The following is a 15,641-nucleotide window of genomic DNA, read 5'->3' on the forward strand; positions in this document are numbered from 1 at the left end:
AATTACAAACCTTCTTTATCTCTCGCCTCCAACATGTAACTTCTTGATTTATCATCACTTTTCATTGGTACGCCATAAAATTCTTGATTCTTGCTATCAAATTGTAGCCATTCATCAGGAGAAATTTCCGTACCATCGGCATTTTTAAGGGACAAATTCAAATTACGTGTTGACCCGTCTTTTGTGTCAAAGAATGTATCCTGAAAAAAACCACCGTCAATTATATGAGTTTCTTCTTAAAATATGTCAAATATTATAAAAGCAAAGTGTACTAAAATTGAAAGAAAACAACTTACGTCGGGTACTTTGAATACAAATAGTTGTCCAACAGTGCAATTCAAACGATCTATTTGATTTCTCAAAATAGGGTTTAGGTTTACAACCGGATTTTCAGTTGTAGATTCTGATTTTGAATATTTTATTTTCGCACTACTACACTGACTGCGTTCACTAGGCCGATTGATAATATTTGTCACATTAATTTCTGGCAAAAAGATATTTTTTAAGGCTCGGCTGGGATTTCCCTCTCTGTCGACTAAAACCTGTCAAATAATTTAAGATTGAATTAAAGAGTGTCGAAATTCCGTGACTTCGGTAACACATTTTTTCATTATCGACGAACTTTTCTAATTTTTCATTCAGGTATAAAAAAAGAACCTTACACCTAGAAGATCAAAAATTTTAATGCAAACAAGAGCCTCTACATTTATTTTAAAGACTTTTAGGGACAACAATCATTCGGAATTTATAGAGAGTCACTAACAAAATATATAAAGTTTCAACTAAAAAAAGATACATTTTAGTTTAAAAAAATATTTAGAACCAAATAAAAACGAATTTTTAATAAAGAGGTTAAATTTATAACTAAAGAGCTGAATTTTCAACCAAGAAGATTATTTTCCTATCAAATAGATGAATTTTCAACATAATACGCGAATTTTAAACGAAATATTTAAATTCTCAACCAAAAACAGATTAATTTTCAATGGAACATTTGTATCTTTAACCAAAAAAATATCAAACATCTACTAAAAAGTTAGTTTTCCACAAAATTGTTACATTGTAAAGTAAAAAAAAGAATTATCTAATAAGAAAATTAATTTTTAACCTAAAATATTAATTTTCTACCAAAATAATTGAAGTTACAGTTACATTTTAAACCAATGAGACGAATCTTCAACCAAAAAATTAATTCTCCACAAAAAGTGTAGTAGTTGAAGTTTCAAAAAAAAAAAACATTTTTATTTTAAATCAGGAAATTTGGTCACTTAGAAAAAAAGGAATTTTTAAGAAAATAATTAAATTATCAACCAAAACTGATTAATTTTGAAGAGAGCAGTTGAATTCCAGTCAAAAAATATGAAATTATGCAAAAAATTAATTTCTCACAAAATTTCTATGCGGAAAAAAAACTAATTTTCTATAAAGAAACTTTCAACAAAAAAGTTTAATATTCTAACAAAGAGATGAATTAAAAAAAATGAATTCTCAACCAAAACCGATCACTTTTAAAAGCACAGTAACATTTTTAACCAAAAATGATGAACTTTGTAGATATCAAGAATAATTTTTTCACTCATTACAGACAAAAAATACATCCAAAATATTGATTTTCAAACTAAAAATATGAACTTTCTGCAAAACAGTTGAGTTTTCAACCAAAAAGTATGCATTTTTAAGATGTACGTCATTTTCCTACAAATTGGTTCAATTTTGGTGAAAAAAAATGAATTTTCTACAAAAAATGGCAGTTATAACAAAAAAAAAAGGAAATCTTCATCGTTTTTTTACAAATAAAGATGAATGTTCAAGAAAAAAAAGTCAGTTAAAATAAATGGAAAAGTTTAATTTACAGAAAAAAAATGATTTTCAAGCAAAAAGATGAGTTTTTAACGACAAAATTGTTTTTTCAATAAAGTGATTCAACGTTCATTCAAATAATTGCATTTTCCAACTAAAGTAATAAATTCTCAACGAATAATGTACTAGTGGATATTTAAAATAAAAAGCATGCCTTTTTTAATAAAAATGTTGAATTTGCAACCAAATACTAAAATTCTTAACTATAAGTATAATCGTCAGAACGAATTAAATGAAAAATAAGAAATAAAAATACAAGGCGAATAAATTAATAACAAGATCACAAAAATTCTACACTGAAGTAAAAAATTCTACTTTATTATCTTCAAAAGTTATTTAAAATACCCTTTATAGAAATTCCCTGACTTTTCCCTGATTTTCGAGTTTTCCTTCAAACAATTCTATCTCACGCGAAATTGAACATATTTTCAATATATTGACGGTAAAAAATTACTAGGTTTGAAAAATTTAAATTAAATTGTAGTTAAGTTAAACAAAAATCAGGGATAAATGAGAAGCTTTGAAATATTTTCGATTGCAGACAAAAAATGGATTAGCAGAGAAGATGTTGAAAGCCCTATTTTTTCTTTAAGAGAATAAAAATTCCAGGAGCATGAGAAATATTTCAGGAATTTTATAAGTAAAGAAATTTTAAAGACTTTTCCAGATTTTCAAGGATTTTCAGGAAGCTAGAAACCCTGATATATTTGAAAAGGATATATTTCATCACTTACCTGCACTATTTTATCAATCTTGTCTACAGGACACTCTGAAAATGTTGAAAGAGTATCATTGGTCCATGATAAAATAGCCCGACCATCGTTTTCAATATGAATTGCAGTAATGGTTATATGTGAATTGTCCTTGTTTCCAAAAAGTTGAGCTAGATTGCGAATAGCCTGGTGCAAATTAACAAATGCATATTTTATTAAATTGTTGAAATTATAATATTTAATTATCCAGATATATTCAAATTAATTTCCAACCTTAAACTCCCAGTCAACGTTATTTCGAAAAGCCCACGGGTGGAGAATATCCAAATACAAGTGGAATTCAAATTCAACTCTCTTTGAAGGCTGTTGAACGTAAATCGGGAATTCTTCAGTAACACTTTTATCTCTGCTATTCGTAGCAGTCAGTCTGAAGTTGTGCGTTGAAATGTCTTCGACTAGAGGTCTAAAAATTAAAACAAAAAATTTTATTGAGATGTGTAATTAAAATGTTTTTTTTTTACTAATTTTTCATTTTTCCTGGCCTTTTTTAATTTAGAAATTTAAATTTTTAAAGAAATTAGAAAGAATTTGATTCATAAGATTTCAAAACGATTCAAATTGAATTCAAAAGCATTCAAGGAAATTGCAAAATTCTTTACAAACTCCGTTATTTTAAAAGATTACTTCATTTTAAAGAAATTAAAAAATATGAAAAAATGAATTGACTTTACTAAGTTTGAAATGAGTTTAGAAAAGTGCAAGGGAATTCAAAAGAATTTGATTAAATTTCTAAGAATTCAAGGAGAGTTTAAAATCTTTAAACATAAATTAAAGAAAAAATTTTAAATTTTCTATTAAAAATAATTCAGAATAAATTAATAGGAATTAAGGGTGAAATTACCTGGAATGTTTACAAACATCTGAAATTACTTTCAATCTTAAAATTCTTTTTTAATATGTAATATAAAATCTGATATTTCTTGAAATTTTAGAAAAATGATCAAAATGCTTTGAACGATTTTTAAATCTTTTAAAATATTAAAACTCACAGAAATCTGATAAAATTATTTAAAATCTCATGAAAAGGATTTTTAAATACCTTAATATCATTTAAATCCTTGGGAAAATCATGATAAATGTTTAATCCCTTTAAATTCCCTTCAAATTAAAAAAAAGACCTACAATTTTCAAAATTTAAAAATTTTTTTAAATACAAATAAAATTAAATTAAAAAAAAGTTTTTCAAACAAAAAAATTATTTTTTTAAATTTTTCAATTTTTTTAAATACCTTCAAAATATTTTCATTCTTTTAAATCTTGTAAAAGCTTGAAATGTTTCTAAATCTTTCAAATCCTGCGAAATTCCCCAATTCTGGTGCATGAAATCCTTTAAATCTATTAAAATATTATAAAATGCAGCTAAATGACATTAAATCTAAGGATATTTCCTGAAATTCGGGAAAATTTAAAAATATAATTTGAGACCTTTTAAAATCCCTCAAAATAATTGAAATCGTCGGAAATCTTATAAAGTCCCTTGGAAGCTTGAAAAATATTCTAAAACTTGATAGGACCTATAAAATCGTTCAATATGTTCGGAAATTCTTTAAAATTAGAAATATTTTACACCCTTTGAAATCTTTTTAAATCGCTTGAAACTTTTTAAAGATCTTGAAAATACCATGGGATTTTTAAAAACTACAATTATTTGGAATTGCTTCAAATTATTAATACCTGTTAAAGATACCCTAAGATATTTCTAATATTTAAAATCCCTTTAACTGATTAGAATTCTTGTGTATGAATTCTATAAAATCCATTAAAATATTATAAAATTCTATGAAATTACATTAAATTTTCAAGAAAATACTTGAATCTTCAACCTAAAAAGACGATTTTTAAACAAAACAAAGAAATTTTCAACTAAAAAAGATCAATTTTCAAGCAAAAATAGAATACATGCATTTTCAGATAAAAAAATTAATTTGGAATAAAAAAACAACTTAATTTCAACCAAATGTATGTACTTTTAACTAAAAAAGATGAATCTTTAAACAAAAAATATTAATTTTCTACCAAAATAATTTAATTTGCAACCCAAAACATACGAGTTTTAAACAAAACAAAAATGTTTTTTAAATTGAAACAGAGGATTTTCAACAAAATAATAAAAATGTCAAACAAAGTAATAAATTGTCAACTGAAAAGATAAATTTTTTTACCAAGAAGATTAATATTCCAGCGCAACAGGTAAATTTTCAAGAAAAAAGTTATATTTTAACAAAACAAAACTCAATTTTTAATCAATTAGTTGAATTTTTAACCAATTATTTGAATTTCGGAACAAATAAATTAGATTTTTAACTAAAAAATATCACTTTTGAAGCAAAAATTGATTAATTACAATTTCAAAACAGGAACAACTATATTAGAAATAACATTGAAACGATCGAAAAAAGTTTGACTTTTGGATTTCGTTTTTTCAAATTTCTCTTAAGTTTTTTTTAATTCAAGATTATTGAATTATATTTTCAAGAGAAAAAAAATTATTTTTAATCATAAAAATAACTTTTCAACAAATTGCTTAAATTTTCAACGAAAGAACTTTTACCAACAAGATATTAACGTTCTACCGCAAGGAATGAATTTTCAACAACAACAAAATGAATTTTCAACCAAGAAAGGTTTTTGAATTAATAGCAAAAAAATTTCATCCAAAATGTTGAATTTTCATGCCAAAAAAAAAACGAATTTTCTACATAAAAATTGAATTTTCAAACAAAAAATATGAATTTTCAAGAACAAAAAAATAATTTTTCACTTACATTCCATAAATTTCTTGAGTTTTATTGTTAAACTCAATCCATTTCATCTTTGGTTCAAGAGATAGGTGTAAATTTCTTGTATATCCGTCTATTTCATCACGGAATGTTTCATTTGATATAATATGCGTAAAGGTCTTTCCAGCAAAGACTCGTATTTTCTGCAATCTTTTTCGCAGCACTGGTGCAGTATTGACCTGAGCAACGGTAGGTTTCAACGGAGGAAGCGTTGTAAGAGTAGAAACGATTTCGGTGGTGGATGGCGTTTCCAATGTTTTTTGAGTCTGAATTGGTGCTTTTGTTGTAGTAGTTGTAGTCGGCGGAGCAGTAGATGTTGTCGAGGTTGTTATTGGAGTTGTTGTAGGTTCTTTTGTCGAAGAAACAACCGTTTCTTGCATTGGCTAAGCGCAAGATATCAATTTTTATTCAATCATTTTTGCAAATTAGTAATAATGTTAGTAAATATATAGTTTCAATTAAAGGGAAAATATGAGTTGAAATAGTCTCAACTTTTATGCAAGTAAGCACATATAACTTATTGTAACCTAAAGCAGTAGAAAATCTATTATAGGCTGCTTTTTCATTTATAGTAGCATTGTGTCTGTCAAAATTTACATTTGTAATCAGGGCCTAATATGTTAGTAATTAAAAATAATTAAATAAAAATTCATGTGTGTACTGTATTGAAGTAAATTTGAAACCATTTCAATTTCTAAAATTTCAAGTAAAAATTTTTAATTAAAAAAATTTCAATAAAATAGATATATTTTTGATCAAATAGTTGAATTTTCAACCAAGGAGATTAATTTTATACTAATAAAAACGAATTTAAACAAAATATATAACTTTTGAACTATACAAGATACATTTTCAATCAAAAGGAAAAAGAAATGTCCACAAAATAACACAAATTTGAAACCAAAGAGATTAATTTTCCAAAAAAAAGAACAAAAATGGAACCTTCGATATTTCCTCAAAAAACTTTTAATTTTAAAACAAAAATAGTTTTAAACAAAATTAACAAAATAGTTGCATGAAACCTAACAGTTGAATTTAAATAAAAAAGATGAAATTTCAACAAGAGTTTAATTTTCAACTAGGAAGGATTTTAAGTCAAGAAAAAAACTGTCGACCAAATTGTTGAATTTTCAAGCCTAAAATAAGAATTTTATACACAAACGGTTAATTATCAGCCAGAAAATATAAATATACAATAACAAAAAATGTATTTTTCAACCAAATAGTTGACTTTTCTACCAAACGGACGAAATTTCAACAAAGTACATGTATTTTCAACTAATTATGACCACAAATTTAATCGAACGTGGAATAGTTAAATTTTCAGTTACAAAGTATAATCATCAACAAAGAAGAAAATAAATGTTCAATGTATAATGTAATAATTCAATCAAAAAAGATTATTATTTTACTCCAAAAATAGTTTAATTCAAACCAAAAAGACAGATTTTCAACAAAAGAGTTCAATTTATAACTTGGAAAGGTGTTTAGGTTAAGAGAAAAAATTTCTACAGAAATTTCAAATTTTGAAACTAAGAAATTGAATTTTCTACAAAACAGTTGAATTTTTAACAAAGATAGATTTGAAAGACAAGACAGAAAAAAAATGTCAATCAAATAGTTGAATTTTTAAGATGAAAAGTCGAATTTTCTATGAAGAGTTGAATTTTCAACTCGAAAATATGAATGTTCAATATGAAAATTGAATTTGTAAACAAATAATTGAATGAATTAGATAATTTTAAACCTCTTCAAATTCATAATTTTTCAAATAAAGATGTATAAATTTTCAACGAGATAGATGAACTTTTAACTAAATAGTGGACTTTTCAACAACAAAGTTAATTTTCTAACAACATAACCAATTTTCCAACAAAATATTTAGATTCTTAAATAAAAAGATCAGTTTTAAAGTAAAAATTGAAGTTATATTTCTCAGTTAAAAAATTAATTTTCCACCAAAAAAAAAATTCAACCAAAGTAAGGTATTTTTAACTAAAATGATGAACGTTCAACTGAAACATATGAATTTTAATCTAAAAAGGTGAATTAATAAAAAAAAAAGATTTTAACTTACAACAAAGTAATTTTATCTTCTACCAAAAACATGAAATTTTTAGTTAAAAATATGAATATTTAACTGGAATATTTCAATTTTCAGTCGAAAAGATGAATTTTCAAACAAGAAGATGAATTTCTTACTAAAAAAGACGACTTTTCAAACAAAATACATGGATTTTCAACTAAAAAAGACAAACTTTCAATAAAATAGTTGAATTTTGAACTAAGAAAGATCAATTTTCAAATAAAAATGGAATAGTTACATTTTCAGTTAAAATTTTTTTAAATTTAAAGACGATTTTTCAACGAGAATGATGGAATATTCAATTGTAATAGTTATATTTTCAGATAAAAAAATTATTTTCAAACAAAAAAATTATTTTACAAAAAATAGTTTGATTTTCAAATGAAGTGATGATTTTTCAAATAAAATGGTGAATCTTCAATTGGAATAGTTGACTTTAAAATTTTAAAAATGAATTTTCAGCTAAAAGTATGAATATTTAATTGGAATAATTGAATTTTCAACAAAAATATGAGTTTTAAAACCAAGAAGCTAATTTTTCAACCAAAAATGGGATAGTTACATTTTTAATTTAAAAAATTAAGTTTTAACCAAAGAGATGTATTTTTAACTAGAATGATTTAACATTCAACTGCAATAATTGTATTATCAGTTAAAACAATTAATATACAGCAAAATAAAAACCAAATTTCAAAAAATAGTTTATTTTTCATCTAAAGAGATGAATTTTCAATTAAAGTTATTGAATCTTCTATTAAAAATAAAAAAAAATAAATAAAAGAATTTTTAACAAAAGCGTTAAACTTTCAACCAAGTAATTAAATTTTAATTCCAAAATCCAAAATAGAATCCAAATAGAATAATTAAATTTTCCATTAAAAAAGTTAATTTCAAACTAAAAAAACGAATTTTCAACCAAATATTTTATTTTTCAACCAGATATAAATCTTTTATTAAAATTATGAATCCTTACAACAACAAAAAAAGAATTTTAACAAAAAAGTTTATCTTCTAACCAAGTAATCAAATTTTAATTCCAAAAGGATGGATTCGGAGTCAAAAATGTAGTAGTTAATATTTCATAACAAAGTGGAATGTTCAATTAAAAAAGGTTTTTCAGTGAAGAGAGAGAAAAAATTGCAAAGAAACTGTTGGATTTTCAAGTAAAAAGATAAATTTTCAACCAAAAACAGTCAATTTTCATCCCAAAATACAATAATTAAATTTTCTGTTAAAAAAATTAATTTCAAACTAAAAAAAAATGAATTTTCAAATAATATTTGATTTATTCAACCAGAGATAAGTTTTCAATTAAAATGATAAATGTTTTACTGAAAAGAAATAATGTTTAACAAAAGAGTTTAACTTTTAACGAAGTAATTAAATGTTAATTCCAACAGAATGGATTCTGAGTAAAAAATGCAGTATTTAATATTTCATCAAAAAAGTGGAATGTTCAATTATAAAATAATTTTCAGTGAAGAGAGAGAAAAAATTGCAAATAAACTGTTGGATTTTAAGCAAAAGGATGAATTTTCAAATAAAAACGATACATTTTTAATCCAAAATAGAATAATTACATTTTCTGATAAACAAATTAATTTCCAACTAAAAAGACGAATTTTCAACCAAATATTTTATTTTTCAACCAGAGATAAATTTTTAAGTAAAATGATGAATCTTTTCAAACAAAAATAATTTTTTAATAAAATTATTCAACTTTTACCCAATTAATTAAATTTTAATTCCAAAAGGATGGAATCGGAGTAAAAAATGTAGCAGTTAATATTTCCTCAAAAAAGTTGAATCTTCAATTATAAAAAATGTTGCAGTGAAGAGAGAAAAAATTGCAAAAAGATGAATTGCAAAGAAAAACCATCAATTTTCAAACCAAAATAGAATAATTAAATTTTCTGTAAAAAAAAATGAAATTCAAACTACAAAAAAGAAATAACTTTCACAAAATAGTTAAATACATTAATATGAGGCTATTTTTACAAATGAACATCATTTCCAGACATTTCCAGGTAGGGGTAGCCACCCTGACACATTTACATCCGGCCTGCAGAAAGTATTTCCGACTACGCAACATTTCAGACCCTGATTGTAATATATACATAATACTAAAATTAAAAATTCTACTACCAAGATAGTGGATATTTAAATAGGAAAAGCAGTAATCGCATAGCTGGTATATATACAGAAAAAATTAATTTCAACAGTGATAGCAAGCCATTTCTAATATTTATAACTGCAAGCAAATCTTAAGCATGAAGCAGTAAGCATTACCTCTTCTGTAGTTACATTTACAAGATAAGTTTTCGTTTCTTGTTTGTCATTCGCCGTTGTCACGATATCCATGGTACTGCTAGGTTGTGCTGTTGTCATGAAGAACAAAGTAGTTGCGTTCTCTGAAGAATCGATTGGTACAATAGTATTATCAGAGTCATCCTCTGTTTGCCTAATTTTCTCCAACAAATCGTATGTAGTGTCAAAATTTGAAGGGAATGTCGTCAAAACAACAGTATTGGAAGTATCGGCAACGGAAGTCGTTGGCTGAACGGTTGATGTTGCCGTCGCTGTCGTCATTGGTCTTTGGGTAACAGTTACCGTTGTGGTTTGTGGAATTGTTGAACCTGGAGTTGTTACCGTCGTCGTCATTGGAACGACAGTCGATGAAGATTGTGTGGTCATTGCCTGTGAAATTGTTAGTAGATGCGATGTATAGCAAGAAACTTCGGTTAGTTATACAGTTTCAATGGAGCAAACGCGACCAACACAGTCTAGATTGAATTTACATAGCGTAAATTCTCTCATGAGAAGTGAAAAGATCTAATTCAGGATTGCTACCAAATACCAATCTCGAAATTTCCACACTTTTTCAGTTTCCCTGACCGTTATCAAATTTTCTCGTGGATATAAAAACAACCTTACACATAAGACTTTTAGTGTCATGGCATGGATGATTTTGTTAATCGTCATCCACAAATTACGTAAAGCGATTTACGTTCTGATGTTATGTACAAGCGGGTTTTACTGATAAAAAAATAAAAAACCCACATATATATTAAAACTTAGAGATATTGTATTTTCAAGAAAATAAATGAATTTTAAAACCAAATAGTTGATTTTTTTTAAGCAAAAAGATGAATTAGCAACCAAGAAGATTAATCTCCTAAAAGACGAATTTTCAAAAATATAGTTAAATTCTCAACTAGAAAATTTTTCAACCAAAAATGGAAAATTTTAATTTTCAGTAAAAACATTTAATTTCAACAACAAAGGAAAAGAATTTTCACAAAAATAGTCCAATTTCTAAACAAAGAGATGAATTTTTAACAACAAAAATTCTTATTTTCAACAAACAAGATTGTTTAGTTGATTAGGAAAAAAAGTTACTTTAAACTATTGAAAAATATCAACTTTCAACCAAAAATAGAAAAGTTATATTTTTAGTTAAAAAATAATAATTTAACAACAGCAAAAAAAAACGAATTTTCAACAAAATAATTCAATTTTCAACTAAAGAGATACATTTTCAACCAAAAAATAAATTTTTAACGAAGTAGTTCAACTTTTATCTAAGTAGTTAAATTTTCAATTAGAAAAGAAGAATTTTCAACGAATAATGTAATAGCAGATATTTCAACCAAACAATATTTTTCTTTTACACCAAACTTATCAACCACATAATTGCAGTTTAAGCCAAAACGGATGTCATTTCTACTAAAATGGATGATATTTTTAAACAGGAAAGGCGAATTAAAAAAAAAGTTGAATAATCATTCAAGAAATATTTCAGTTGAATTTTGAACAAGAAAAAATAAATTTTTAATCAAAAATGGAATAGTTACTACTTCAGTTACAAAAATTAACTTTGAACCATAAAAATAAATCTTCAACAAAATGGTTAAATTTTCAATCAAATAAAAGAATTTTCAAGCAAAAAGATCAATTTTCCATCAAGAACATAAATGTTCTATCACAATCTATCACAAAGACGAGTTTTGAACAAAATAGTACAATTAAAAAAAAAAAAGTATATTTAACAAAAAAGACCAATTTTTAACCGAAAAAGATGAATTGTCAACGGAAAATGTAATATTTTATTTTTCAACTAAAGAATATTTTGATTTTAAACCGAACTTTTCAACTAAACAATTGCAGTTTTACCCATAAAAGATTAATTTTTTTCCAAGAAAAATTAATTTTTAGCCAAAAAGATTAATATTTTACCAGAAAAGACGAATTTTCAACAAAACACATCAATTTTTGACCAAACACTTAAATTCTCAACTAACGAAGATACAATTTCAACCAAACACGGAGTGGTTGAATTTTCAGTTTAAGATTTTGAACAAAATAATTCCACTTTCACCTACATAGTTGAATTTTGAACCAACAAAATGAACCGTCAACGGAAAATGTATTAATTGATATTTCAACTAAAACAGATTTTGATTTTTAAACCGAACTTTTCAACCATACAGTCGTATTTTTACCCAAAAAGATAAAATTCCAACGAAGAAATGTTTTTTAGTCCATAAAGAAAAAAATTTTATCCAAAATGTTGAATTTTCATGCTAAAAGAAAGCTTTAGAAAAACGCCTTACGTAATTTGTAGATTACCCCTAAACTTCAACTTTAGTTTATTGAAAAATCCCAGGTTCTTTCAAGTTTTCCTGAAATTGCCTGACCAGTTTCAAATTCCCTGAATTTTCCTAACTTTCTACAATTACCTGGACCGTAGCAACCCTGTAATTGAATTACTGTACAACACAATTTCAACTTTTATTATTATATACCACTCGATGTAGATCGCTTGTAAAAATATAAACAAATATTTTTTTAAGCAAGTTATTTTGTCGAACAGGGTAATTAGTTAATTTTTTGTGTTAAATATTAACTAAAGTCGATTATTGGTCTATTATTTGTTGTGGCGTAAACGCTCCACTCATGTATAGTGAAATTCCCGGTTCAAATCCAGGCTGAGGCCATTTTTTTTCACTTCAACAAATAATAATATACCAGTAATTGGCATTATTTAATATTCAACATAAAAAACAAACAGAAATAGTTTTACAAGTACTATCTATATCAAGTGATAGTAGGATAAAGGACAATATTTGTAAAGCAATTGTTAGAAAATGTTTTGCAAGCACAGGAAATCCTTTAAGCATTGACGCGCACTTGGTTAAAGACGAGAAGTTAAAGAAAAAGAAGTGATAGACAAAGTAAAACCAATAAGGTTTGTTAATTAATAATTAAAGGATTCACCAGGAAGCCAAGTACGTATCACTCGAACGATAATATCATCGTTAAAGCAATAAACACTCACTGTCGTAATAGGAGGAGAAGGAGTAGTAGTAGTGGTGATACTAGATGTAGATGATGGATTTAAACCATATGCTGCTCCGTGATCGAGAATTGGAACTATGTCGTGCTCATCAATATCTTCAATTTGCTAGGAAACCAAGGTGATTTATTTGTAAACTATATAGTTATAATATACAATTTCCCAAATACGAGCAAATTACAGTGATGGGTAAGTTACTTTTTAAAAGGAAATAGTTATTATTACTGTTCATGTTTCAAAATGTCGCGATTTTTTTTTTAGTTACTTATGATAGAAAAATAATTAACCCAAGGATTTCTCAATTTTATTGAATTCTTTTTTAATTCCTTCTAATTCTTCGACATTTTCTTGAAACCCACTGAATTCAATGTATCTTTCTTGAGTTTCGATTTTTTAATTCAATCCAAAGACTGATTAATTCACCTTGAATTCTTACGGATTCTATCAGATTCTTATTTACTAATTATTCTATTCACTCCCATTTATCTGAATTATTTGAAAATTTCTTGGATATTAACCCTTAAACGGTACACTGGTGAAAATTCACACCGTCATTTTTGAAAAGTTTGTAGCTTTTGATCATAGACAGCTGTACGCGATTATCCTCATCATAATAAATATGACCGAACCCCAACGTTTCCGACCCAAGTCCGGTTAGTTCCAGTTTCGTTGATTTCTCCGAGATAGATTCTATTCTATAAATAGATAGATTCGATTAAAAATAATTTTTTTTATCTGACAATGTAACTATTCTAGAATTGATTAAAAACTAATCGTTTTGATCTGGAAATTGAACTATTCAATTTTTGGTTGAAACTTTATCCTGTATATTGTATTAGTTAAAACACCAATTATTTGATAGAAAATTAATTTAATTTGTTAAAAAGTAAACTTTTTGGTTGAAAATTGATATATTTTGTTAATTATATTTTTTCCTAAAATTAAAAAAACTGTAAAATAACAAAATTTTCTTAAAATCTTCCGGATTCTTTTTTTAAAATTTTTAAAGTGTTTTCAAATACTCACTTAAAATTTATTTGTCAAAATAAAAAATCATTTTCAATGTTCTTAGCAATCACAACAATTTTTGTTATTCTTTTTAAGTACTGTACAATTCTCAAAAAGCTTATTATTTTTGTAAACCTGCAAAAGTCTAAATCGCGTTTCAAATTATTTGAAATAATTTCAAGTTTTAAATTAATTCTAAATCTTTTTTTAAATTAAAATTGTAGCGTTTAAACTTTATATTCAGCTCATTACAAATTTAACAATTCAAGGTTTTCTATTTCGAACCATTCTTTTCAAATTTGTTGTTTTTAACAGTTGTTTGTAATGGATTGTTTTAAATGAACGGTCAAATATTGCTGATAATTAACGAAATTTTCTTGTTTTAATTCAAAAATTTCAAATTGAATGGGTTGAAAATAAAAAATTTTAGACTGAAATAATATTTCAAGTCATAATCTAAAACAAATAAATTAATTTTCTAACAAATAATTGGTGTTTTAACTAATACAATTTACAGGATACAGTTTAACCAAAAATGGAATAGTTCAATTTCCAGATAAAAACTGTGATAAAAAATTGAATTGAACGAGGAAAAAAAACGAATTTTGAACGAAATTGTTAAATTTTCAAGGGAAAAGGTGAATTTTAGACCAAGAAGATTAATGTTCTATAAAAGAAACGTTTTCAAACTTACCCAATATATACGATTAATTTTTAATCAATCCTATAATAGTTAGATTTTCAAATGAAGATAAATAATTTTCAACGTAAAAAATTTATTTATAACAAAGTTGTTAAAGTGTCAACCAATAACATGAATTTTCGGCCAAGAAAATTAATGATCTACAAAAAAAGACAAATTTCAAACAAAATACATGAATTTTCAACGAAATTATTTAATTTTAAAGTTAAAAAGACGAATTATCTACAGAAAGTTGAATTTCTTAAGGGGAAAATATGAGTTTTGAATCAAAGAGTTAAACTTTCAACTAAATAGTTAAATTTTCAACTATAATTATAAAACCTTGTTAAAAAAAAAAGTCTTTTCTTTACAAAGTAGTTCAACTCTTAGTGAAATAATCGACTTTTAAACTCAAGAAGATGTACAGTTCATATTTCAACCAAACAATTGCATTTTTGACCAAAAATAATACATTTTTAACCAAAAAGATTAAATTTCTACTAAAAAAGGTCAATTTCATTTTAATAAATTTTTAAATTTTAAAGTCAAAAAGAGTATTATCTACAAAAAAGCTGAATTTTTAACCTAATTTAAAGGCAAATAGTTAAATTTTCAACTCTAATTATGAATCCTTGATAAGAAAAAATTAATTTTTTTACTAAGTAGTTCAACTTTAAGTGAATAATCGAATTTTCCACCCAAAAATTATGATTTTAATTTTTAACAATATAGTTGCATTTACAACAAAACGACTTTGCAAGCAAAAAATATTTACAGTTGATAATTCAACCGAAAAATGTAATTTTTAATCAAAAAGTATAAATTTTCCATAAAGCAATTTAATTTCTACAAAGAAAGACGAATTGTTAACAAAATATATGATTTTTTAACCAAAAATGGTATAGATTGTTAGTTTCAAAAATGTATTTTCAACAAAAGACATGAACCTTCAAATAAAAGAAATAAAAATTTTAACAAAGTAGTTGAATTTTTTATAGAAAAGAGGACTTTTTTTACAAAATAGTTACATTTTTAACAAAATAATTAATTTTTCAATCAAATAATTGAGTTTTTATCCAAACGAGATGAATTCCAA

At 25.1% G+C, this 15,641-nt stretch overlaps 1 protein-coding gene across 4 annotated transcripts in view; it reads right to left on the bottom strand.

Moving 5' to 3' along the window:
* The window catches only part of LOC117179860 (dystroglycan), a 74,426-nt gene that overhangs the window by 17,874 nt on the left and 40,911 nt on the right, over window positions 1-15,641 (bottom strand). The window contains exons 7-13 of one of the 4 annotated variants that reach the window (XM_033372015.1): window positions 12,838-12,963; window positions 9,789-10,196; window positions 5,399-5,796; window positions 2,847-3,036; window positions 2,595-2,759; window positions 297-542; window positions 11-200 (exon numbers count right to left, since the gene is read on the bottom strand). In XM_033372015.1, the coding sequence (XP_033227906.1) occupies window positions 11-200; window positions 297-542; window positions 2,595-2,759; window positions 2,847-3,036; window positions 5,399-5,796; window positions 9,789-10,196; window positions 12,838-12,963 (1,723 nt within the window). The remainder of the gene's footprint in view (window positions 1-10; window positions 201-296; window positions 543-2,594; window positions 2,760-2,846; window positions 3,037-5,398; window positions 5,797-9,788; window positions 10,197-12,837; window positions 12,964-15,641) is intronic. The other 3 variants (XM_033372016.1, XM_033372017.1, XM_033372018.1) reach the window with 3 other exon arrangements.

Source organism: Belonocnema kinseyi, chromosome 9 (genome assembly GCF_010883055.1).
Source record: "Belonocnema kinseyi isolate 2016_QV_RU_SX_M_011 chromosome 9, B_treatae_v1, whole genome shotgun sequence".
Taxonomy (NCBI): domain Eukaryota; kingdom Metazoa; phylum Arthropoda; class Insecta; order Hymenoptera; family Cynipidae; genus Belonocnema; species Belonocnema kinseyi.